This window comes from Oikopleura dioica, chromosome PAR (assembly GCF_907165135.1).
Source record: "Oikopleura dioica chromosome PAR, OKI2018_I68_1.0, whole genome shotgun sequence".
NCBI classification, from domain to species: Eukaryota; Metazoa; Chordata; class Appendicularia; order Copelata; family Oikopleuridae; genus Oikopleura; species Oikopleura dioica.
In genome coordinates, this window is record NC_137293.1 from 163,096 (window position 1) to 186,945 (window position 23,850).

General features: G+C 39.3%; 4 protein-coding genes and 2 long non-coding RNA genes across 6 annotated transcripts; 2 read left to right on the forward strand and 4 right to left on the reverse strand.

Annotated features, from left to right (window-relative positions):
• Positions 1–212: 212 nt before the first annotated feature.
• On the reverse strand, positions 213–812 carry LOC145705570 (uncharacterized). The gene is made up of 2 exons (XR_014134611.1): positions 420–812; positions 213–355 (listed from the first exon to the last, which is right to left on the reverse strand). It is a non-coding gene; the product is annotated as an uncharacterized LOC145705570 (long non-coding RNA).
• Positions 813–5,059: 4,247 nt separating this feature from the next.
• On the reverse strand, positions 5,060–8,620 carry LOC145705600 (dynein regulatory complex subunit 5-like). Its single transcript, XM_081783083.1, has 5 exons — positions 8,593–8,620; positions 8,391–8,551; positions 8,069–8,248; positions 7,019–7,219; positions 5,060–5,933 (listed from the first exon to the last, which is right to left on the reverse strand). The coding sequence occupies exons 1-5, from the start codon at positions 8,618–8,620 to the stop codon at positions 5,757–5,759; spliced, it is 747 nt and encodes a 248-aa protein (XP_081639209.1). The 3' UTR covers positions 5,060–5,756.
• Positions 6,465–7,038, forward strand: LOC145702757 (uncharacterized). Its single transcript, XR_014134332.1, has 2 exons — positions 6,465–6,621; positions 6,881–7,038. It is a non-coding gene; the product is annotated as an uncharacterized LOC145702757 (long non-coding RNA).
• A 231-nt stretch (positions 8,621–8,851) lies between the features above and the next one.
• LOC145705604 (uncharacterized) lies at positions 8,852–11,929 on the reverse strand. Its single transcript, XM_081783088.1, has 6 exons — positions 11,481–11,929; positions 10,831–11,170; positions 10,547–10,785; positions 10,284–10,442; positions 9,169–9,310; positions 8,852–9,123 (listed from the first exon to the last, which is right to left on the reverse strand). Exons 3-6 carry the CDS (start codon positions 10,709–10,711, stop codon positions 8,852–8,854), a joined length of 738 nt encoding a protein of 245 aa, XP_081639214.1. The 5' UTR covers positions 10,712–10,785; positions 10,831–11,170; positions 11,481–11,929.
• A 4,146-nt stretch (positions 11,930–16,075) lies between these two features.
• LOC145705605 (palmitoyltransferase ZDHHC6-like) lies at positions 16,076–21,941 on the forward strand. The gene is made up of 5 exons (XM_081783089.1): positions 16,076–16,122; positions 20,656–20,934; positions 20,975–21,147; positions 21,273–21,850; positions 21,918–21,941. The coding sequence occupies exons 1-5, from the start codon at positions 16,076–16,078 to the stop codon at positions 21,939–21,941; spliced, it is 1,101 nt and encodes a 366-aa protein (XP_081639215.1).
• A 35-nt stretch (positions 21,942–21,976) lies between these two features.
• LOC145705607 (very-long-chain 3-oxoacyl-CoA reductase-like) lies at positions 21,977–22,675 on the reverse strand. Its single transcript, XM_081783091.1, has 3 exons — positions 22,462–22,675; positions 22,318–22,421; positions 21,977–22,270 (listed from the first exon to the last, which is right to left on the reverse strand). The coding sequence occupies exons 1-3, from the start codon at positions 22,673–22,675 to the stop codon at positions 21,977–21,979; spliced, it is 612 nt and encodes a 203-aa protein (XP_081639217.1).
• Between the last annotated feature and the right edge of the window lie 1,175 nt (positions 22,676–23,850).

The window sequence follows — 23,850 nt, forward strand, 5'->3', positions numbered from 1 at the left end:
ATAAATAAAGTACTAAGACGCCGGTTTTATCATACTTCTTTATTTCAATTTAATAGATCTTTCGTACAGTCTATGACTTATAATACTAAGATAAAAATGGCCAAGAGTTTGTAATTTTTCAATGTATCTTCTTGGGAAATTGCAGCTTAATTTAAACAGGCCGTGTTTTACATGTAAAAGTGCACAAGTAGCAAGTAAGAGCCAGCCGAATTCTATCCGAGATTCTGTTGCCCTTCTCTGCTTGTGATGAATTCGTTGTCGGGGTCGAACGGATCGAATACGTCTCTGTAGGCAGCATCGTCGTCAACTCCATCGACGTCCAAATCAGCACCGACGCGGTAGCCAGCCATGAAACCTGAATTTATGAGTTAGAATTTATTGTCGAAATAAAAAACAAGGCTTCAATCAAAAAGACTTACCAGCAAATCCAACTGCTAAAATAACGAGAGCTGCAATGAAGCCAACAACAATTTTGCAGCAAATCATTCGCTTGAGATTGTCTTTTTTGGCTTTTTATTTGATTTAAATTGTAAAATATTTGATTTATTAATAATGTGTTAAATATATATCGAATTTAGATAAAAGCCATTCCAAGACATCGTAATTGGAAGCATTTTTTTTCTCTTTCTCTCTCTTTCCCTTCGAGAAAAGGGTTATTCAACCCTTCCTCAAGACTCATGATAGCAAAATTCGAATTCAGTAGCTTTTAAATCGCGTTTTGAAAGACTGAATCGAAGAAAAACCGGCAAAAGGGGACCTGGAATCATTTTTCCCTTTCATCCCTTTTCCGCGAATCAGGAGCTTCCGTAGGAACAACCCACTTTTAGAATTCAAATAAAATGTATGATCATTATTAACAAATGAATTGAAATACAGTGCTGATAAGGATTTGATAGCAATGAAAAGTGTTTCCAGCGGTGAAATTGGCAAGCGGGCGAACAGCGCCGCCACGCGGCTGCCGCGCTGTTACGTAACCGCCGCGTCACTGATTTTTGTTTTCCTCTCTCGACAGTTTTTAGCTTTTTCTCGGTTTTTTCTTCTTACGCGGTTAAATTTTTTGCAGAAATGGATTTTTCGCATAAAAATACACTACTTTCCACGAAAAAATTAATTTTTGCATCCTTTAGAGGAGTTACAGAAAAGTGCCTAAAAATCCAGGTACCTATTTACGAAAATCCTTTTTTGGGTCCTATCAGAATCAGAATTTTCTGCTCTACAAGATGGTACCCTTGGTTTTCCCAGGCGACCTCGCAATCGCGATTTAATTTTTGTATGCCATCCCTACCCATCACCTGCATTTTTCGTTTTTCCTTTCTCGCCTTCATTACTTCCCGATTCATGAGCTTCGACGTTTCAGAAACAGATTCTTCGATAGTATGATCTGATCCAAAATTCGTCGATTTTTCCTCCAGTTTTCTTCTTCTCGCATCTGTCAAATTTCAAATCAGGAAGGCTAGACTCGAAAAGCCTGACTGTACCTAATCGTCGTTTTCCATCTTCCAGATAAATAAAGCTCGTGAATACAAAGCTCGGAAAAAGCGTCGCAATCTTTAAATTGATTCAATTTTTCGGCTGAAAATTTCAGCTTGAAATCAAGGAAGAGTGCGATCCTTTGAATCCTTCCCAATTGAATTTGCCAGAGCTTATCAAGTCCGATCGGCATAAAATTATTGGAGCAAGCATTTTCGCAACCGAATATAACCGTGTCACATCTAAAATCATCTGCAGTCCCAGTCCAGATCGCCGGGCCAATTAAAGCCGCCATTCCAAGGCGAAAGCCGCAAGTAAGGGCGTACCAAAGGTACTTTCGATTACACGTTCCTTACTCAATGTGAAATATACGACGGAGACTCGGCAATCTCAACTTACTCGGCCTCATCGAGGCATTACGGAGGCAAACTGGCATTCTTCAATGGACAACCGACAACAGTTGGGAGCAGCTGGTTTGGTTCTTCTAGTCCGAAAATGGTGGAGACTTTGAGCTCTACTCGCTTGGTTTCTTTGGGCGATTTCCCGATGTCTTTCAAAAAATTGATTCTTTAATTAAAATCTTAAGGATAATTGCTTATCATGTTCTTATTGGCCTTTCGAGTGGAAATCTTTTGCTGGCTGGAGGAGAAACATATGAGGACGACTGGGTTGCTCAAACTGCCATTTGGCTTCTTGAAAACGACACTTGGAAAACGATCGGAAATCTACAAAACGTAAGCTCCAGATTGGAATAATTGTCAGAGAGTTAAATTCATCTCAGGCTGACTCCGGAGGCTCTAGTATAATGATCGACGATTCAATTTTCATCGTCTCCGGCTACGAAGATCCACATCCAATTGAGCGACTTGAATTAGAAGGAGATGTACTGGTCAATCAAGAAGTCATTGGACACACTGTTTACAGTTCGATTCCTGTTCTTTTGAAAGTTTTCGCTGATTATTGCGCCTGAAGAGTCCTGATCTTTAGAAATAATAATGATTGATTTTGTTGAATCTGTTTCTTTTAGCAATTTTTCCTGCAGGTAAAACTTGCCGAGTTCCGGACTATGAGGTTATCCAAATAAATATATAAAGCACGGGAGGCTCTAAAACCCAAAACGCAGCTACCACCCGTAAATCGGTTAAAACACGATCGGGATCAAAAAGGGATGAGAACAGTGTGAAAAAGTGATAACAAAATAGAATATGTTTATTAGAAATAATATAAAGCAGTAGAAAAGAGTTTAGCGTGGGTAGGCTTCATTTCCCCAAGAGCTTCATTTCCCCAGAGCCTCATCTCCCCAAGAGCTTCATCTCCCCAGCCTGGGCAAATGAAGCTTCTGGGGAGATGAAGCCCTGGGCAAGTGAAGCTTTTAAGTGCGTGGGCAAATTGTACTTTGTTGTCAATGGCTGAACCTGGCTGCGCATCAAAAATAATTTTTTCAAAAAATTGAAAGTCTTAAATATGCGTTTCGTGAAAGAAATACGTCTTTCAAAGTCATCAGAATTATGTTTTCCTTCTTTATTTCTAAATAATCAACCACCAATAATCAAGCTGAATGATTACAAGATTGGTTCGATCTGATATTTTTTTCTAAAATGTAATAAATAAAGTACATAATAATAGTTAATGTAATAAAAAATAAGGTAACATGCGCAGCGCATACAGTTATGTACGTTATCCGGCCTCTAGCAGACTTGTTCCATAAAAACAGTTTTGATGAAAACTCTATTAGATAATTTTTAATGTTCGAGAAATGATACAACTTGATAAAATTCTATTATTGACAATAATTTATTGCCCCGAATGGGGGTTTTAGGTATGAAGAGGTTGAATATTTCTCAACATATTTTTCAGTTTTTTTTTTCTGAAAGTAGAATTTGAGCTTCATTAGCCCAAGAGCTTCATCTCCCCAAGAGCTTCATTTGCCCAGGCTGGGGAGATGAAGCTTTTGGGGAGATGAGGCTCTGGGGAGATGAAGCTCTTGGGGAAATGAAGCCTACCCGTTTAGCGTCGTTAATAATTTTTTACAAAGTTTGATTTTCCTCGACTTTGAGGAGAATCGCCTGTTCAGAATCAGGCGTGACTCCTGTCAATCGCAAATCAATCGAAGTCAGAGTTGTGTTGCTCCGCATCGCGTGTTAAAGATTCTTGCAAGATTCTTCCCCAATATTGCAAGAAGCCAGCAACACTTCCTCGAGCGTTTCATTCTTCGACACCACAGCAAGAAAACGCCGGAGATGAGGCACTTGAAAAATCAATAGTACTTACAGGAAAGTGCCTTTCCAAAGCCCTCTCCGAGATTATTCGCGGCAATATGCAAGTTCGTCAAGGTCGAGTTGCTTTCGAGGGCGTCGCCAATGAGCTCTCCACCGATATCGTTGATAAAGTTTTGCGTTAAATTGAGTTTCTACCGATTGGGATTTATTTTTGCTTATTGTTTACAATAGGGCTCGCCAAAAAAAAGTCGATGTCAATTCTCCCCTACGAATTGCACCTTAAAATGATCCCCGTTTTTTCCTGATTCGAATGATATGTCTCTGTCAGGCGTAAGTCTTCGGGAAAAAATTCTAGAGCTAGATCCAAAATCCTGTTTTTGGGACTTCGATCACGTGCCATGACGTCATTTCTCCGGAAATTTCAATATTTTTTCAATTTTTCGAGCATAACTTTTTATGCTCTTTTAAATAAGCTATTTACGAAGATGGGATCAAGATTTTGCCCAGAAATCCCAATAAAATCCTACTAAAAATCCCTCAAATTCACAGTTTTTCGGCCTAATTTTAACCAGAAAACCTTGGATATTTCGAGTTCCCCAAGTTTTCCCGACCCGGCAAAGTACTTGAAAGAAGCGCAAGGCTTCATTCTATAAGAGTCTTGTCTCAAATCTTGGGAGAATCCAAGTAAACTACCGAAAAAAATTGAATGATTGATAAAAAATTACGACAATTTTCGATTTTTTCTCAAAAAAGACCATTTTTTTCGCTAAAAATTCTTAGATAGAGCCCGAACCAATACTGCTGATTAAAGCTCAGACTCTCAGCTTTATATTTATATCAAATATAAGGAGTTTTGAGAGGTTTTCTTTGTTTATTTTTTCGGTTAAGCAATGAGACCTCGAAAAAGAGCCATTTTTATCGAAAATTCGCTCTAAAATTTTTTTGGCTGAGTTTAAGGGTGTGGGTTTTAGAACATGGGGAATCAGAAAAACATATTCGCTCGCGACTTCAAGATTTCATGGCGAGCCCTAGTTTACAAAGCTGTCTAGGTCCTTATCGATAACCCTAACCCTAAGATTTTTCCTAAACAGGAAAATCAATGCGAAAAATCAAGGAAAAAATCCCAAGTCTTGAGTCTCGTGAGATCCTTCAAAAGCGAATTAAACAGGTTTTTTTTAACGTTGCACCATTTTTGTGGAGCGCTTTTCAGCGGGTTAGAGTTGAGATATTTTGGTTATCTCTTTTGCACAATGTAGGGGAGGGTCTGTAGTGTGTTAAATAAGCTTTTGGTGTCGGCACCATCACTGGTGGTGGAGTTATGACGTCATTCATTGGCAGGGTGGAACGTTGGGACCGGGCAAGTCGGGCAAGCCGGGCAAAAAATCGGGCGTGCGGGCAAATCGGGCGGCACAGTGCTCGATTTAACGAGGTAAAAATCGGGCAAAGTCGGGCAATCGGGCAAAAATCGGCGCCCGGGAAAATAGTCGGCGCCCGAAAGAAAAAATGGCATCTAATGGGCCATAAATACTGGAATTTTCTCTAAAAACGTCCGGTTTCGGTTCTTCATGAGCGCCATTCTTCCTTCGGGATACAAAATAATCCTTTTCCCTCAATAAATTTACATATTTTTTGGTTTTGGGGTTGCCGAAATTTCCAGGCAAAAGTCGGCGCCCGGGCAAATCGGGCGGGCAAAAAGTCGGGCGGGAATCGGGCGGCGCCGACAAAAAAAAATTAATCGGGCGGGCAATCGGGCGGCCAAGTTCAATTTTTTTGCCCCAACGTTCCACCCTGTTCATTGGGTATTCGCGGCAAAGCGTGAATGGTGGGAGAAAATTTGAAAAGTCCTTAAACGCACCATATATGTTTTTTTATCATACAGGGATGTTTCCTACATGTATACGAAATAAACCTGATAGTTTTTGGTGCCAACACCAAGGTTGGTGCTGGAGTAATGACGTCATCAAGATTTTTTCCTATGATTTTAGTGTACTTTGGATGTCGTGATTACTCCACCACCAGTGATGGTGCCGACACCAAAAGCTTATTTAACATACTACAGACCCTCCCCTACATTGTGCAAAAGAGAGAATTGAAATATCTCGACTCAAACACCATCAAAAACGCTCCACCAATTATGTGCAACGTTAAAAAAAAACCTGTTTTAGCAATTGCCCCAGCGCCTTCGTCTCCGATCTTATTGTCTTCGAGGATGAGCTCTTCGAGCGTATTCACCGTCGATACAAGCTGAAAAGGGGATAAAATTATCGCCGATGGAGATTACTGAGAAAAATCATCTGTAGCGTGAAAGATACAATTATTGTTCAGAAATAGAACTTCAACTGAAAAACCTGAGAAATCAACTCAAAAAAATCACTTGAAGTTGACATCATTCATTGAATTGATTTCGTATATTTTTGCATCACTGCCTAAAATTTTCTTCCTTCCGAAAAATTACACATAAGTCGCCAAACCTTTTACCCTTGCCACGCCTAACCCTGCCCATCTGTTTCTCAGCCTTCTGAGAAAAGAAAATCTTCAGATGACAAGTTCGCCGAAACCATCTGCTCACATCCTGTCGCGCTATTAAATTTCCAAAAAAGACAGATTTCGCCGATCCTGCGAGTGATACCCTAAGCGTAATTTCTTATCAAAGGCTTCGATCGGCCAGCACAAGAAACACCTGGCCACCATCCCACACTGCGCTCCAGCGGCGCTCGAGATCGATCTGTCGCGAATTTAACCGAAAACGCCCCGCACTGCGGGGCCCGCAGAGGAACATCACAGCTCGACAAACGGTTTTCAATTATTCCCTTTTGCAGATAACAAAAGAGACTTCTTCTCATTTCTCAAAACTTCTCAAAGTAAAACCGAAGAAAACATGATGGAAGCTAACCCAAAAGAGATTAAAAACCACCGATGTCTTCTTTGCGAGGTAAGATTTCTAGAGATAAATGAAAACCGTAATCGTTCAATTAAGTCATAAGTATCTATAAAATTATAAGCGTCTGCTACTCGAGAAATAATTCTTAATCTATTAATGACCGAAATCGAAGACTTCTTAGCTCATTGTTTAAATCCTTATTCAAATTTTACTTCAACAAAAATATCAACAAGTCAAGGCAAACGGAAGTTGTCAACAATTTCCGCTCCCCTTGTCATCCTTTATTTCCGCCTGACCGAGTTCTTTTTAGGCTGGACCTGGTCTTTGCATGTTCCGCCCTGGTCAACAAATGACCGAGATCAAGAAGAAAACCCTCCGCGCCCGCTTCTCGCACAAAATGAAGAAGTTCTTGAAACACTAATCGCCCGAGAAATTCTAATTTACGCACCTTTCCGATCGACCTCGCAGCCGAGAATCTGAGATGATTTCTTCGCAAGTCCAAAACGCGAAGGTTCGGGTGTTTGAGAAGAGATTTTACGATGATCCGAGCGTTTCCATCGTCCAGTGGCGATTCCGTCAGACGAAGCACTTTCAGCTGTGGACATTTTCGCATTGTCGAAGAAATAATCAGAGCATCGCGTTGCGTAAACTTAAATATTTCTGTAAATAAACGATTCTATTTTATTCAAAAAATATAATTAAAGTCTTGTTAAGTTAAGCATGGGAGCGGAAATTTGTGCCTGAAGGTGATAAAGTTGACTGGAAAAGTAACGTAGGGAGTGACGTAGTTATTGAAATGACGTTTTTTCTTGAAGCTTTAGCATTATTAAAAAATATGATTAGGGAAAAAATTTCTCGAAGAAATAATTCATAATAAGCCCTTTTTGCCATTTCACAGGCAATTAAGCATTTCTACGCAATTCTGGATCAATATGAAAACTTCTTTCATGCGAGCTGATAACTTCCTGAGCTGGCATCAAATCGATGACATTTGGTTGATTTATGGTCACCCGTCCGTATAGCCACCCTTCTCGGACTCATACTGGGCTGCTTAATTAATTGAAATGATTGTTTTGAGCGAAAATAATACTGCTTGGAAATGAACTTATTCAAGAACCTATTGTTAGGGCCATTTTTAAATGAGTCAAATGGGTCTTTTTTGAAGGAGAATTTTTTGGTTCTTAAAAGTTGAAAATTTCAAGTCATTCAAAAAAATGCATTCAAAACACCTTTGGGAATTTCTCCTCTTCATAAAAAACTCAACGGTAAACAGTAAACAACGCCATATAAATTTTATCCGTTTGATCGCCGCGATAACAGGTTTATTTAGGGGTTTAACGACACGAGAGTGTCGTTTGTGGTAATTTTCCGCAAATTTCATCCCTCGTCGCCACCTCAAGCATCTCCGGGGTCAATTTTTATTTTTCGATCAATAGAAAAGTGGAAGTCGTGAAATTCGTATTTTTTATTTGCAAATATCTTTACTCCCCATTCTTACCGTGAAAAAGCCCCACTCAAAATTCATGCCGACGTTTTTGACCTGGAATTGGATGCTGAATTCTTCCAGTTTCTTCAATTCCGCGACGATGGAAGACAAGTCCATGTGGCTAGGGCTGTCTTCCTCATCGTCGTCTTCTTCGTTGATTTCTTTTATGTCCGGAATCGGGGATAGAATTTGCTAAATGTTGAGTCGCCTCACTTCCGATTTAGCCAAGTTAACAACTGTTCGCAATTCATCGCTATCGCTTCGATTAGGGACAAAATGCTCGATTGCCTATTCCAGCGTCTTATAAATATATCGAGTAAGAGTCAAGTCGAACCAGTGCCCAAATCTCATCCGCCCGCCGTTTCCAGTACGCATTGTCGTCTATCAAAACAGCTTTCTCAAGTGGAACGTCGAGGGCGAGCTTTTCGACGAGTACCGATCGTTCTTTTTCGCTCGGCAGCTCGTAAAAACGAGGAAAATCATTCAAATTAGCAACTGAAAAATTCATTTCCTTGCCTTACTTCTTTCTTACTAACCAATAGTTTTGAAGCGTCCACTCATCATCTTCCGCAATAATTCGCCTGGTCATTATTGCTGCATAATTACGTTGATAAACTCGCTCTTGAACTCTCTTTGAAAATGTTTTTATTGATGAAGATTGAAAGTTGGAAAAAGCAGATTTATCAATAATAGCAATCGTAAAAGTCTTGGTGACTCATCTTTTGAGCATTTTTTACATGATCTGGGAACAGTGAAGAGAGTTAGGACAAGAAATACGCAAGAAGAGAACGTTAATCAAGAAATTGGCGGAATGCGTTGTAGCTTTGCTTCAAATCGAAGAGCATTTGGCGAGCTTGTTCTTCTAAAAAACGGTTGTTTTGGAAACGAAAGGGTTGGCCAAGCTGTGATTTCATCTGACGCAGCCATGGGTCGAAGCTCAGCCTCCCAGGATTTCTGCGATTCTTTGATTCCCTCAGGCACGTCCGTCATTTGATCGATATTGAGAACGAGCTCGCGGAGTTCTGGATAAAGACTGTCTTTCGAGTAGTTTTCCAAGTGAATTCGATCTTGAGAGAAATACTTTAGAATAAGAGACCCTGTTGTTTTCAGACCTTGCAGCGAGATAAAGCCAGCAATAACGTCGGCGATGAGCACATTTTGGTTTCCTTTATTGTCCCTGTTCGTAATCGGTCTGTATTCTTTGATTCTCGCCATTGCCAGGCGACAATCGAGACGGTAGTGGAAACTCTTCCACTAGATCGAATCTCATTAGCGATAATTACGCGATAAGTTTTTAATGAGAAAGAGCAAGAAAATCTCATGAGCGGAACTACTCACCAGATGTTATCTCAGACTGCGGAAGAGCAGTTTTGTACTGCATTAAGAGCCTGGAGCATTGATTCTCATACTCTTTAGTGCTGATTGCATCCTTGATATTCGCCTTTTTGAGCTCTTGCAGAGTCTTGATTATTGAATACAGTTCTGCCTAGTTTTCGATTTCTTCGCGCTCACGAGCGTTCTCGTGAAGTCGAACTTCTTGGTACAAACTCATTCTTTTGATGGTACTTTTTAGGGCTTTGAATTTCGATGAACTTTATTTGAAAGGCTGAAAAGAGTTGAGGAAGGAAAAAGTTATAACAGTTGGTTTTAATATTGAGCCTAGAAAATCTAAGAAGGTATGAGGCTCTTCGTTTAGCGCTTGAACTGCTTTTTCATCGCTCTAGAATTCAATAAGTACAGAGAAAAGGGTTGAAAACTTACAAAACATCAACTTTCGTGAACTGTAAAATCGTCTCCAGCGCCGCCAGCAGGGTTCGGTATTTTGAATTCGCAAAATTATTCGTTTTTCATTTGAATTTCTATTTATTCGTTTACGAATATTCTCTAATGAGCGAATATGCAAAACGAATGAAAACGAATTTTCTCGGAGAATTTTTCAGAAATTCAGCGAATTTCTCAAATATTCGCTTTTCCGCGCGCTCTGATTGGTCGGGCTTTGACGTTGCGCAGCCTATAATTTTATTTTCACCGCCCAAATAACCTTATAGCTCGCGGGCGCCACCCTTTTCTCGCCCGCGGCCCTGGAGTTCAGCCAATCCAGGGCTGTACGCTCAATTTCGAGCGAATATTCGCCCGAATAGGCGATTCGCGAACAATCGCTCATTCGCTTAAGAAAAGAGCATATTCGCTGCGTGTATTGGCGATTTTTTCGACGAATTCAAAATACCGAACCCTGGTCGTCACGCTCTTGGGCTTGAATCTTTTCTTTGAAAGAATGAACTTCTTCTTGGGACTCGGCGAGTTTTTCTTGGAGACCGCGGATGCGCGATTCTAGCTCGTTTCGCCGGCTCCGGTGCATGTTGATTTCAACGTCTTTTCGGGAAAGCTAAAAAGAATTTTTTCAGACTTCGAAAAAAATAATTACTCAAATAGAAAGGTTCGCGGCTTCTTTTACCAAAAAGGCGCTACGATAAGAAATATCAAATGTACCTGTTCGGCAAACATAATCAAGGCAGTATCAATATTAGCATCCCCATTTTGCATAAGTTGACCAACTGAATCCGGCTGCTCGTTTTCAGCTCCATCATTTTGTTTTCTCAGAATTTCGATTTCGTTATCCTTGTCAGCCAGAATCTTCTGACTTCGTTCTCGCATTTGGGCAATTTCGGCTTCGAATTCTGCGATTTTTTCGTTGGCTCGGTTTTCGGAGTCGATTTTTTGCTGATCCGCTAAAGGAAAAGTTGGAGATGGCGTTCGAAATCAAGGAAGAGAACCTGAAATCTTTACTGATTCTAGTTTTATCCTGTGCTCTTCGTTGTTCGCGTCGATTTGCTGCTTGAGCTTTTCTTTCTCCCTCCTGACTGTGACAAGCGTCGCCTTGAGACTTTTGATCTCGTCCTTCAGCTCATCCGCAAATCCGACCGGCTGAGCCTTTGGCGCTGATTTCTCCTCTACATCCTTTTTTACGAGCTTGATTTTAGTCTCCTCGAGCTCGAGTGACAGCTGTTTGATGTCGTCCTACGCCTGGATAAATAAACGGAAGTAGTCTTGCTTCTCATCTTGGACCGAGTCTTTTGATGTGTTTGTCGAGGATATGGCTTGGGATTCGCGAAGCTATAAATGAACCTGAACGCTAAAAATAACAAGGAAAGATAACAATTAGTCAACCAAGGACACAAAAGATAGAAACTAGGCTAAATAAATGGCCAATTTTGATGGGGGTCAAGTGATCATCCAACTATCCAGATTGATCTTAAAAGATGTCGGACATTTGACCTCATTTTACAACGATAATGAATCGTTAAAAATCGTTATAAAATATCGTTAAATTTCAGTCCGTGTCTACATCTACGAAGATTCTTACTGACAAAAACCATCGAAATTGAGATACATTTTAAAATTTCCAAATAAAGATAAAAAATACCTGTTCAATAAGTTCTTTTTGAGCAAGAGTTTTCTGAACCTCAACAGACTTTTCCCTTTCAAGCTCTGAGCAAAGATTCGTCACTCCAGTAATTCTATCTTCAAGTTCTGAAACTTTTGTCTCATTTGCCTCAACCGTCGACTTCAATTTTTCTCGAAGTTCTTCGACTGTTTTTTGAAGCGAAGAATTATTTTGCGTGAGTTCGGATATTTTGTCATTTGCGCGAGTTTTGATATTTTTAATTTCTCCGTTTTTCTCCGCAAGTTTCTTCTTCGCTTGTTCTAGTTTTTCGTCGAACTGTTTGGTCAGATTCTCGTTCGATTCGGAGGCCTGTTGCTTCGATTTTTCGTCTGAGCGTTTTTGCAAGTTTTTCAATTCTTCTTTCAAAGTTGCGATCTTTTGCTTGAAATCCTCAGATTTCTTGCGTTCGGAGTTAAATTTAACAAGAATTTAACATGGTACCAGATATGTGAATATATTTATTCCAACATTAAATTTTCCATGAGGAATTTAAACAGTTCGATTTTAAAGTATCTCCTGGATTTATATCGGTGTCTAAACTTGCATAAAATGCATCATTTTTTCTTCGGGTAAAATTAAACCTCCGAGAAAGGATTTTATTCAGTTATCTCTACTCGGTGCATCTAGTGGTACCACGGCTGATATTTTGGCAAGATTCTCTGACGATAGCATCAAGCCTCAACGTCGATTCAGCGATATAAAATGCCTCGAAACTTAGGTCCTATTTTTTGTAGAGCTGTACTCATCGCTAGTCAGAAAAACTTATCTTCACGAAAGTAGCTTCCGTCCAAATTCAGAATTTTTTTCCCAGTCGAAAATTGAATTTTCTCTCAAATTTACCTTTTGTAGCTCTCTGTTTGCAATTTTGGAAGCATTCGTCTTTTTGGAATCCATATAACATATCTTGCTCGTTGTTTTCGTCGTCTGGTTCGGCTACTGCAAGTACTGCTGCAGGAAAAACGCAGAAAAATGACTAAAAAAGCAAAAACTGCATTTATAATGCTTTAGGTTTAAAACATGAAAAACAGCGGCGACGGAAAATCCTCGATTTCCTCCAAATCCGCCGGTATCGGCGTAGGCCCGGCCAAAAAGCCGCCCATGGAAATCTCCGTTCAAATCGACGCGGATTCTGAAGACGTTGACGATGTTCCTCCAGCGCCATCTGCTGCCCGTGCTTTTTGCTTTTCAAGAAAACAGGCGGAATAATGGTGATTCTAATTAAATACTTCAGTTGCTTCACACTCATTTAGGGAGAAGCATTTGTGGAAAAAGTAACGAGGCCATTCATAAAGCCGCAAAAAAGGCTACAAAATCGTCGGATCAGACACTGACTCCGTCGCAGAGGAACACTCAGAAGCAAACACAGAAAAATACGGCTCCGTTTCCGACCGATTCTTTTAGCTCGATATATTTGTAGACTCACTGCCCATTTATCGAAATAAATATACTTACGCACGATATCGCGACGGAAAGAGAGGAAGGGACGATAACATCGTCCTTTCAGACTCAGTTGGCATCAGATTGCCGATTTTCAGAGCATCTACTAGTGAAGGAGCTTGATTACTTAGCTTTGAGTCCCTGAAATGAAGTTGAAACATTTTGAAGAATTGAATTTTTATTTAAAAGAAGCGAAACGAGTGCTCAAAATTTTCAAATAGTCTTGCGTTGTTTCCTTTGTTCTTTAAGTACTTTCGTGGAAATTAAGGACTCGACAATCTACACTGTAGATTCTACAGGCTATTTTCAAAGCACTTTTTGACTCATGATTCAGTTTCTTCAATCCATTCTGCCCGAAAAAACTCACTCGAAAACTTCACCTTTCCAATGGAAAATCGTCTTCCTTACAGCGCATTATTCAACTTGTCCCTCTTCCGATCATTCAAGTTGCAACGAGAGTATGAGAGTGTCAAGATTCTTGAGGAGACTATTCAAACTAAGAACCGCACAAGGGAATTCCTTTATGGTTTGCTATCTGTCAAACAAAAGTCGTTTCGATAACTCAGCCCTAACCCTAACCTTAATAAAATTTAGAAAAAATTTCGAAGAGCTTTGTTTATGATAATGACACCTTTAACGACCTAGGTCTGGTGAAAGTTTGAACCTCAAAAATGATCCACTGCAAAGTCAAAAAGCTGACGAGAGACTTTGTCCTTGAAAACAATCTGTTCAACAAGCAGTTTCTCTACAGTAAGGCTTAAATTTAAACCTTGAGATCAAAGACCCATTTCTCAGCTAGTGGGATGAAAGCGTCGACCATGCCTGGATACAGCAGAAGTATTTCTGGCTGGACTCTCGCTGAAGCTTGGAAACAAGGACAAGACCAGATGCCCATTTGCTTTCCAGATCTATGTACGAAAAATAATATATTTGATTATTTGAAATTTTCAGGGGTAAATCACTTGGATCAAGAAGATTGGCAACTGAGAGTTTTCTTGAGAGACCTTCCTTCAAAAAATCGAGTTCTCTGCATTCAAAATTAGAAATAAATATTAAGAAACGACCGTTAAGTGATTTGAGATTGTAACACGAGCGAGGCGTGTTTAGGGGACAAGCAGAGACAGTTTTGTGGTTTTTGCAAATTGAATTACAGTCCTTACGCACAATTCCGGAGATTTCGACAAAAAATCGAGCATCGGGCATTTTTTAAGAGAAAAACTGGGAATCTCCGCTTTTGTTTTTGGTTTTTTCATGCTTTTCTGCAAAGAAAATAACTGTTTCATGAAACCTTTATCGTCGATATGGTCCGATATCAACTCGAGATCTCATTGCTTGCGAGAGAATTGATCCCTGTCAGATCCTCAATTATCACTGCTGCTACCGTTCCTGTTGCGAAGACGTACTTTGGTAAGCCCGTCGAACGGGACGATTACTTGGCCTACCACAGAAAAGGCTCCACCTTTGACACCGTGTATTCCTGTATCATAAAAAAAGGTCGACTCTCTAAACAGCGGCTTCAGATTCCACGATTTCCTCCCTGTATGCAAGAGTCTCATATTCCTTTCAAAGAGTCTGACCAAAGCTTTCAATTTAAATTTTGAATTTCCAAATATCAAGAAAATCTTCTTCGACTGGTCGACCTTTTTCAGTTATATTCGCGCTTTGTGTACAAATGTGTAAATAGAACAAGCACTGCCCGGCTCATTTTTTTCGAAGAGGAAGGTGTTTGAGCGTCAATTGTCGTATCTGATTTCTTCAAACTAAAATTTGGTTACCAAATAGCCACGATTCTCTTGAAGCTCTTGATGGTTTCGTCGTCTACGTCTCTTTCGTCGTTTTTGTTCTTGACTTCTGGCAGTTTCTGGTTGATCGTAAGACTTCTCCGTGTCGTCCTCCCAAAGCTTAACTTCCTTCTCTTCCGACATAATTTCTGAAAACGGCGAGTGATGAGTCTTCGTTGATTTCGATTTTTTACTGAAATCATATTTGCCCATCAGATAACACTTTCATGGTTCCATTTTCTGATGAGCTTTCAGAAAACTTGGCTCCGATCAACCCACTGAAAACCCTTGTCAACTTGGGCATTTCTAGAAAGTCTTTCAGATTCGAAAGAAATAGGCCAGTCAAAGCCTCTAGACTCTAGACTTGAGAAAATTTCATTTCCAGATTTATTTTCAGTTTGAACTAGTTTCAATTGGAAACTTTCAAAATTCAATTTTTTCAATTGCTGAAGGTCCCGGCCAGAGAACACGATCGTAAGTTAATTTCAATTTCTCTTAGACAATAGCTTAAAGGCTTTAAGTTAAAGCTGAAATTCAGATTACTCATTTCTGATAAGATAGAGAATATTTTGTAGGCCTATTCATTTTAAATGAGAAGTTTCTCCTCTTCTTGTTTTTTTTCAATTCAAATTTTTTTTTGATATCGGTACCAGAAGGGATTTAAATTTTTACTGTAAGTCATTAATAGCTCCTGATTTATTTGTTTAAATATATTCATTCCATTTTTGCTTGAAAATTATTTCAGGAGATGAGCGAATTGCCGAAAATCAGTAAGGAGGACACCTTCGTCCTGAAATTTCTGAAGGACACGGGATGCATGGAGACGTACCGACTTTTCAAGAAAAGAGTGATGAAAAAATTCCTCCTCAAATATATGGTCGCAACAGGACGGAAAGAAACGTGGATGGAATTGATGGAACATTCGTCGGACGAAGAAATGAATGAAGAAGAAGAAATGCGAAGAGCGGACGAAGCGAGAGCAAAAAGTAAGTGTTTCTTCATTTGCAAATTTTAACTAATTATTTTAAGGATCGAAGGTGCCGGAGAATCTGAGTTGGCGTGATATCGAGTCGACGTTGGCCTGCCCATCCTGCGGTGCCCGAATCTCGAAGGACTTGGAGGAAATGAACGCGCATCTCGCCGCTTGTGAGTACTCCTTATACTAGTTTATATTTCACTGTAGTTTGATTTTTATTTTGTTTGGCATATAATGAAATCTGAATAAAAGAATGAGCTCAAGGAGCAACTCAAGATCTTTTGATTTTATTCGATTAATTCGTTATTTCGCAGGCTAAAAATCTGAGTCAGAGTTGGAGCTTATAACTTATAAACGCACTTATAATCAAATATTATCAAATGAACAAGAAAGAACGCGATTTGCAGCAACTTAATCCGTATCCAACGTAAGATTGATTGACCGAGCGGGTGCGACAAGCCTTAAATGCCAAGCCATAAACAGAATGCCCTTATCCTTAAACAGACTTCGAGCAGCGCGAGATGATATCAACACTAGCTGCATTTTATTTTTATTAATCCTTCTTGTTAGAAAGAAAAACGGTTTTATTTTTGTGGATTTATAAAGTGCGTTTCAAAATTTCTGACCGCTGTTAAAATCATCAAAAATCAATGCTGCTAATGGATGTTGATCTCAACGAATTCTTCTTTGTTGAAACGATTTAGATGATAAATTCGGATTGAAAATGTGGCCGCAAGATCCAAGAGAAAGAATTGTGTTGATCTTTTGTTTATTTCATATTTATTGATTCCGTCGCTGTGTTATCTTTTGTGTTTGACAGTGCTTGGGCTTCTGTGCATCTCGTTCTATCTCATGTTTCTTATCATAGAGGCAACTTGTGCATACGAATTTGAAGTTTTGTCCCTGTCCTCTTCTTTTCGAGAAGATATGATTGAGAAAAAAAAAGTTGGGTTTCTCTTTGTTTTCAATATTGCCTTGATCTGGGCTCGGCAACCTGTGCTGAAAATCTGAGTCAGGATTTGAAGGAGCTTCCATAAAAAAACTGCATGAAAAACGAGTCAATTTCACTCAAATTTCGGGGTCGAAAGCTACACATCCGTCGCTCAACTCCAACGTTATGCATAATACACTTTTATCTTTCCAAATAAAAAATAATGAGAGTTAAATTTACTGATTGACAGAATTCCTCAAAAATCGTGAAGAATCGCAGGTATGAGATCAGTGACGGTAAAGAAGCCATTTTCTATAAAAAATATTCAAAAATAACTTTCGAAGACTCTGTCAAAAAATTGTTTTAAAGATTAGAATTCTAACGAAAAAGAAGTCTCCCTTTACTTCAACGGAGAAAATAAACCTGTAATCGCGCGCAGACTCGGTTTGAGAGTTACTACGGCTTACGCGATTTGAGCGAATCATTGGTAAGTCCTTGTGGATGGCCCGGTAGCGCGCCAAACTGATTTTTGTCGAAAATGTCGATAAATTTCTATAAGTAAAACCAACTGTAGAAAAACTTGGAACCGTTACCTACGGTTCGCCAGGAAATCAACGATTTGCCAGGAAGGTATTTTTTCTTTCCTGGCGAACCGTAGGTCTGTTCTAGAAACTTGATTGTTGGCAAAATTTATGAAATTTATTTATTGAATTTTTCTGAAAGAAGGGTTAGGGTATAATTGATTTCCATCGATTCAAGTTTTTGACATTTATCGATAGATTTTTTCTATAAAAAGGGTTAGGGTTGAATTGATTCCCAACGATTCAACTCTCAAACTCATCACTCTAAGCTTGAAACGCGGCTTCAATGATAGTATCTTTCGACCCCCAACTACATATCTCATTTGCGAACTCAATGGACTCAGTATTTCATAGAACAGTGCGTCTGGCACTGTATTAAGGTTCTCTTCGTCTTCAATATCTGTAAAACGTCCTAATCTTGAACAGACATCAAAAAACAAGATCTATAGGACCGTTCTAGAGTGTCCAAAAATGACCTACGGTTCGCCAGGAAAAAATGGTATTTTTTCTATCCTGGCGAACCGAAGGTGATGGGGCATTTCCTGGCGAACCGTAGGTCACCCGATTACTCGGGGAGTCCCGAATTTTTGTTAAAAATATTCAAGTCTAAGATGAATTTAAAAAACTTTTTGCAGGCGAAATTCTGACTTGGTCTGATCTGTAGCCCTTTAGAAAGCCCGTAAAATTTTGAGTCGATTCGACCAAGTCGTTTTTGAAATTTTCTAGAGAATGACGTCACAAATGACGTCAGAAAATTCCAAAAAGCCGAAACTTTGAGTCTTATTTTTATAGCGTTCCTGATCGAATTTTTCGGTGCTCTATAGCTCAAATGAAAGCTTATTAAAAACTGTACTAAGGTTTTTAAGGATAAGGAAAAAAATTTTGAAAAATTTGGCTCTAGAATTTTCCGAAAAAAAATTTCAAGCATATGAAAATCCAAGAAAAACCTTAGTACAGTTTTTCATAGGGATCAATTTGAGCTATAAAACATGAGAAAATTCCGTCAAAAAGGCCCAGAAAAAACGACTCAAAGTTTGCCCGAAATGGCTATTTTTGCCAACTTCTAGCGTCATTTATGACGTCATCGTCTGACTGTTTTGGTCTGAAACTAGTCCAGTCGACTCAGAATTTTACGGGCTTTCTAATGAATATAAAAAGAGGCAAAGTCAGGATTTTGCCTGCAAAAAGTTTTTTAAATTCATCTAATGGAAGTCTACTGCGGAGCCTTTGTCTGAACACCCAGATTATCTGATACCTTAATATTTATGAAACTTCTTTAAAGATGATTACTTTGAAAACCGAATTTTACCTACGGTTCGCAGGAAATCTACGATTTGCCAGGAAGGTATTTTTCTTTCCTGGCGAACCGTAGGTCTGTTCTAGAAACTCGATTGTTGGCAAAATTTATGAAATAAATTCATTGAAGTTTTCTGAAAAAAGGGTTAGGGTATAATTGATTCCCAACGATTTAAGTTTTTGACATTCATCGATAGATTTTTTCTATAAAAAGGGTTAGGGTTGAATTGATTCCCAACGATACAACTCTCAAACTCATCACTATCAGCTTGAAATGCTGCTTCGATGATAGTATCTCTTGACCTCCAACGACCCATTCTCATTGGCGAACTCGAGGGACTCAGTATTTCGTAGAACAGTGCGTCTGGCACTGTATTAAGGTTCTCTTCGTCTTCTAATATCTGTAAAACGTCCTAATCTTGAACAGACATCAAAAAACAAGATCTATAGGACCGTTCTAGAGTGTCCAAAAATGGCATACGGTTCGCCAGGAAAAAATGGTATTTTTACTTTCCTGGCGAACCGTATGTAATTGGGCATTTCCTGGCGAACCGAAGGTCTCCCGAATTTTGCATCAGAACAATTTGCCAACTCGTCAGGATTCGAAGTCTGTGAGTCTCAAAAGGAGTCGAAACCTTTTCGGAATCGAGCCTTCCAAAAGCTCAACAGAACCTCGGGTTTGTCGGACGTTGAAGCTGTCGATCATCTGCTCGGCACAGGCCTCAAAAAGATAAAAGTTTATATTTAGCTGGTGAAATTTTTCTTTATGGTTTTTCCATTTTCGAGAATTTCCTTCAATTGGATGTGCATCAAAAAACATTTAATGATTTTGAACCGCGAATCGTCTTATTTGGGTTACTGAAGTATCCTAACTATTTGTTGACCAAAGGTTAACTCGCTCAATGCATCACATGTTGGCTGGCAAAGGATCTTTGATCATCGAAGTAAAAAGTTTGACAAACCCAATTTCTAAAAGAGCGTTGACTTAGAGTTTTGTTGAAGAAATCAAGACTAACGATTCTTGCCGAGAAGTCTTTGTTCTCGAATTACGTGCTTTTTCGAAGAAGAATTTACAATTAAATTGTTCACAATAGATCTTCTTTTACTTTCCGAAAGACAAACAAATTTTCCTTCAATCCGGCAAGAGATGAAATTCCCTGGCAAAATTAAATGACCCATCGAAAAAAAATCAATTGTGCCCAAAGAGAAAGAAATTGAGAAGCATTCCATCACATTGAAGACCATCGAATGACTGGGAAACACTCTGTATTCTTCTCCGATTTTGTTTTAATGATTAAAAGTGCGTCCGCCGAAGTCAATTTATGAAATAGTTCTCTAATTCGCGATCGAGGCAGTTAATTCATTCCATGTTTTTCAAAGTTCCAGTATTTTATAACGACTTTCCGAACGACTGAACTTTTAGAGAGAATTAAAAACCTCGACTGCAGTTCACTCCCGATTTAGCTGTAATTTGAATGTGGACTCGATTCTGTAAATTGAGCAAAATCGTCGGAGAAAAAAAGTTGTCCCCTTTGAATCCGTGGTAAATCGAGGGAAAATGAGCATTACACCGCTTTCTCAAATAAAAACGCGTTCCAACTCCATAAGAGCTTTCCGCGCATGTTTCTTGAAAGTCAAAGAGAACTTCTCGTCCCAATCTGGACTCCGTCAGGAACAAGAACCGGTCGTTATTGGTAAGATCTTTCTCTTACTTTCGACTCCTTGTTGATTTCAAAGGCTTCTTCCATTTTTTCGGGTGCTCTGATTCTTTCGATAACAAAAGTGCAGCAAGAATTTTCAACAGGATAATTTCAAATAAATAATTTATTTGGCCTTTTTAATGTTCCGGAATTTGCTTTTGTTATTTACCTGCTTCAAGTGGCGATTTAGAGAGAACGACTCATCGGTTGATTTTTCTTCCCACTTTCGCGATGATTTCTAGAGCATCTGATATCTTTTGCGCAGTTTTTATGGAAAAGGTAAACATCTTTATTTTCTTTCTCAACAAGCCATAATTTCTCATTTTCATGAGAAACTTGAGATTATTTTTCTTGTCGAGCTGCTTACTTTTGACTTTTTTTTGGCCGAGATACAAAAAGAGAGAGTATACGAACATGTTACATGTATGATTACCGACTTCAAATCAATTCAGTTACTTTCCGCCATCGAAAACGATCGCGAACAAAGTCAACTTTCTTTGTTATTTCTGCTGGCTGCCCTTCACCGTCACCAATTTCTTCAAAGCGATCCTCCTCGGCCCCGGCTACGCGCCGAAGGGCTGGGAGCCAAAAGTTCTCGGAGACGAGCAGTTCCTACAGTTTTGCCAAGTGTGTCAAGGATTCAAGCCGCCGCGCGCCCATCACTGCCGAAAATGCCAGCGCTGCTTCTTGAAAATGGACCATCATTGCATCTGGCTCAGCCAGTGTGTTGGGTACGCTTTTGTTTCCACCCCCTTCTTACTATATTTGTAGTTATCGCAACCAAGCGTCGTTCATGTACTTCTTGTTCGGAGCCGTTTTCGGAGCTCTTCACGGAACATTCCATATCATCTTCTTTTCTAATCAACAACTCTGGGTTAGACTCACTCTTCAGCCGAATCTCGTCCTGGGGGTTTTGATTTCTTCCGGATTCGGAATTGGAACAGGTAGATTATTTGAAGAAAAGCTCTCGAATTCGGTCTCTCAGCTTTCTTTCGATCCCCAAGGCCGAAGGGGGCTAATTCCTCTTCATTTTTTATTTGAAGCTCAATCATCAACATTTATTTTTCAGTAATTGCCGTTGGTGTGTTACTGTACTCGCAACTGCAGATTGTTTTCACAAACATGACTGGCATCGAATCTTGGATCGTCGAAAAATCCAACTGGAGACTGAACGAAGACAAAAAAGATGAAGAAAAAATACAGTTCAATTATCCATACGACTTGGGAAGAAGCGTAAACTTCTTGCAAGTTTTCGGGAAGGACGAAAAAGTTGATGGATTTTATTTCCCGGTGAAAGAGGGGTGCAATATTTACAGTCTGACAATCGAGCAGCTTTTGCAGAAGAAGATCAAGGAAGTGAGAAGCGTTCCCTTCAAGTGCATCAAGTCCTACAGGTACTTTTACTTACGCTTCTCATCTTGTAAAATCATTATTGGTCGAAAATGCCCGTTTCTTTCCTTTCCAAAGATCGCGATCTTCACTCCCATCCTCTCCGATCTTCTGCCAATCGAAGAAGAAGACGACATCATCATCACTCGCGGTAAAGAGCACTGGTACTACGGATACAAAGCTGGAAACATGGAAAAACGAGGATTCATGCCAAAAACTTCGCTTCAACCTGTCAAAGAGCCAAAAAAAGGATCTCTTGTTAATTCATTTTCCACACATTTTTTTCTTCACTGTTTATTAAAATAAGACATGTTCAAATTAAAAGCCAAAATTTTACAACAAAGGTTAGTTGAAAAATTTATTTCATAAAATATAAAAGAAAGGCTATTCGGACAAATCAGTGAGCATCTTCAAGCCTCTGCTATCAAAGTGCATGACCATGTAATTCACAAACTGTTCGAAAAACCACGATCCACCAGATTCATTTTTTCCAGTTCCAACTGTTTTGATCGCGGAAGCAAACCAGGTCTCAACTTTCGGGAAGACGATATCTTTCAGCTTTTCCATCGTGTTTTCGTATCCCTTCTTCTTGATCCCTTTAGTGAGAAAGGTTGTCAAACTTGTCCTGATAAAAGCCGGGTTATAAAAGAGTTGCTCAATCGATCTCGAGAAGTTGATCTGAATAACAGGTTGAAATAAGACCGAGAACTCTTTACTAAACGTACCACATGAGACTTGGTTCCAGCATAAATAGGATTAGCATCCAAAGCAGTCAGCCCAGCAGAAGAACCCATGTGCATCAAGACGCCCTTCTTTCTCTCAAGCATCCCTTCGAAATATTCAAAAAATAATTTTTGCTATAAAAGTACCTGGCAAAACCATGCGGGTCATCAAGACAGGAACCTCCGCGTTCAAATACATAATCTTGGTAACTTTGGAAGGAGTCGATCCAGCGTAGTTCCAGAAGGCTTTCTTTTCTTCAGACATTCCCGCGTTGTTGAAGAGAATACTGATCTTCTGCTTGAGCATTTCATTTTCGAAAGAAGCGTACACGTCTGCATCGTGGAGGGTGGTAAGGTCCATGACTTTGGTGATGAGGGAAATTGAGTACTAAAACATATTGATTCTACTTGATAACAGACGCGATTTCGCATCTTTCTAGGCAAAATTTTCTTCGATCTCCTTTGCCGTTTCGTCCAATTTTTTCTAGTTGAAATCAACAAGGATCAAGTTGATGCCCCTCTTCGCTAAATACAACGCACACTGTCTTCTAATCCCTTCAGCACCGCCGGTAATCAAAGCATATCCATCCTCAGCGACGCCTTTGAAATCGAAATCTCTGGCGAAATAATACAACGAGCAAATCTTCAATTGATTGTACAAAAATTTCGCGACGACGAAACCGCCCAAAATCTAGGTCAAAAGCTCCATTGCCGGATTTTGTTTTCTTGCTTGTTCTTTCGCTACTTTTATGCAGAGAAGCAAACAGAAATTACATAAGTGGTCCATTTCAAGGACGCGCTGTTTGGGTCATATTTGGAAAAAATCGCTGAATGATGGTGGTGCCACCATTTTTTGGCATGAAAAGTTCCGCTGGCGAAAAATGATTTGGCAATTGCATGGAAAATAATTTATTTTAAATAAACAATCATGTTCACTTTGAATACAGAGACTCTGAACTTTGTACTGACTTTATGACTCAAATTAATGGTAAAACCATCAAGAGTTTCTATAATAGATTTATAATAATTTATTATAAGAGCTTGTCAATGTTGACCTCTCATGAATGATGATTGAAATTTATTTTGGGACGCGTTTCTGAACTTTTTTGAACTTTCATTAAAATCTGCACTTAGGGCTGACGAAGGCCCCTTGAGGCCGAAACGCGTCCCAAAATAAATTTCAATCATCATTATAAGAGCTTCTCAATGTTGACGATAATTAGGCCATCACTTCTTCCCGTGTTTTTAAAAGACTCGAATGCCTGAAACAGTTAGAAAGGCTCACCGTCAATAAAAAAGAAAGACAAAACTCAGTTGTAGTAATTTGGCGCGAAAAACACGAAGGAATCGGTTTTGATTTTTTTGAGAAGAACAAAAAGAAGCAATAAGAGATGCACGGATGGTTGATTTATCAAATTTGTAATGATTATAAAAATGAGGGAAATGCTAAAAATAATTTCTTCTTTTTCTTTGTTTTTTTGATCGCTTTTTTAGACGCAATAATTAGCGGGAACTTCAAGAAGAACAGGAAACCAA

What these genes read in the sequence shown, in the direction of transcription:
- LOC145705600 (XM_081783083.1), bottom strand. Translation starts at nt 8,620, where the DNA reads ATGATGAGTGGACGCTTCAAAACTATTG. An exon ending in TGGACGCTTCAAAACTATTG is followed by an intron (nt 8,552 to 8,592) that starts GTTAGTAAGAAA and finishes TGAATTTTTCAG; the next exon opens with TTGCTAATTTGAATGATTTT. An exon ending in CGGATGAGATTTGGGCACTG is followed by an intron (nt 8,249 to 8,390) that starts GTTCGACTTGAC and finishes CTCAACATTTAG; the next exon opens with CAAATTCTATCCCCGATTCC.
- LOC145705604 (XM_081783088.1), bottom strand. Translation starts at nt 10,711, where the DNA reads ATGCGAGAACGAAGTCAGAAGATTCTGGCTGACAAGGATAACGAAATC. An exon ending in TGATTATGTTTGCCGAACAG is followed by an intron (nt 10,443 to 10,546) that starts GTACATTTGATA and finishes AATTCTTTTTAG; the next exon opens with CTTTCCCGAAAAGACGTTGA. An exon ending in AGCGTGACGACCAGGGTTCG is followed by an intron (nt 9,311 to 10,283) that starts GTATTTTGAATT and finishes GATTCGATCTAG; the next exon opens with TGGAAGAGTTTCCACTACCG.
- LOC145705605 (XM_081783089.1), top strand. Translation starts at nt 16,076, where the DNA reads ATGAACAAGAAAGAACGCGATTTGCAGCAACTTAATCCGTATCCAAC. An exon ending in CAACTTAATCCGTATCCAAC is followed by an intron (nt 16,123 to 20,655) that starts GTAAGATTGATT and finishes AAATCAATTCAG; the next exon opens with TTACTTTCCGCCATCGAAAA. An exon ending in TGGCTCAGCCAGTGTGTTGG is followed by an intron (nt 20,935 to 20,974) that starts GTACGCTTTTGT and finishes CTATATTTGTAG; the next exon opens with TTATCGCAACCAAGCGTCGT.
- LOC145705607 (XM_081783091.1), bottom strand. Translation starts at nt 22,675, where the DNA reads ATGGACCTTACCACCCTCCACGATGCAGACGTGTACGCTTCTTTCGAA. An exon ending in GACCCGCATGGTTTTGCCAG is followed by an intron (nt 22,422 to 22,461) that starts GTACTTTTATAG and finishes AATATTTCGAAG; the next exon opens with GGATGCTTGAGAGAAAGAAG. An exon ending in CTGGAACCAAGTCTCATGTG is followed by an intron (nt 22,271 to 22,317) that starts GTACGTTTAGTA and finishes CCTGTTATTCAG; the next exon opens with ATCAACTTCTCGAGATCGAT.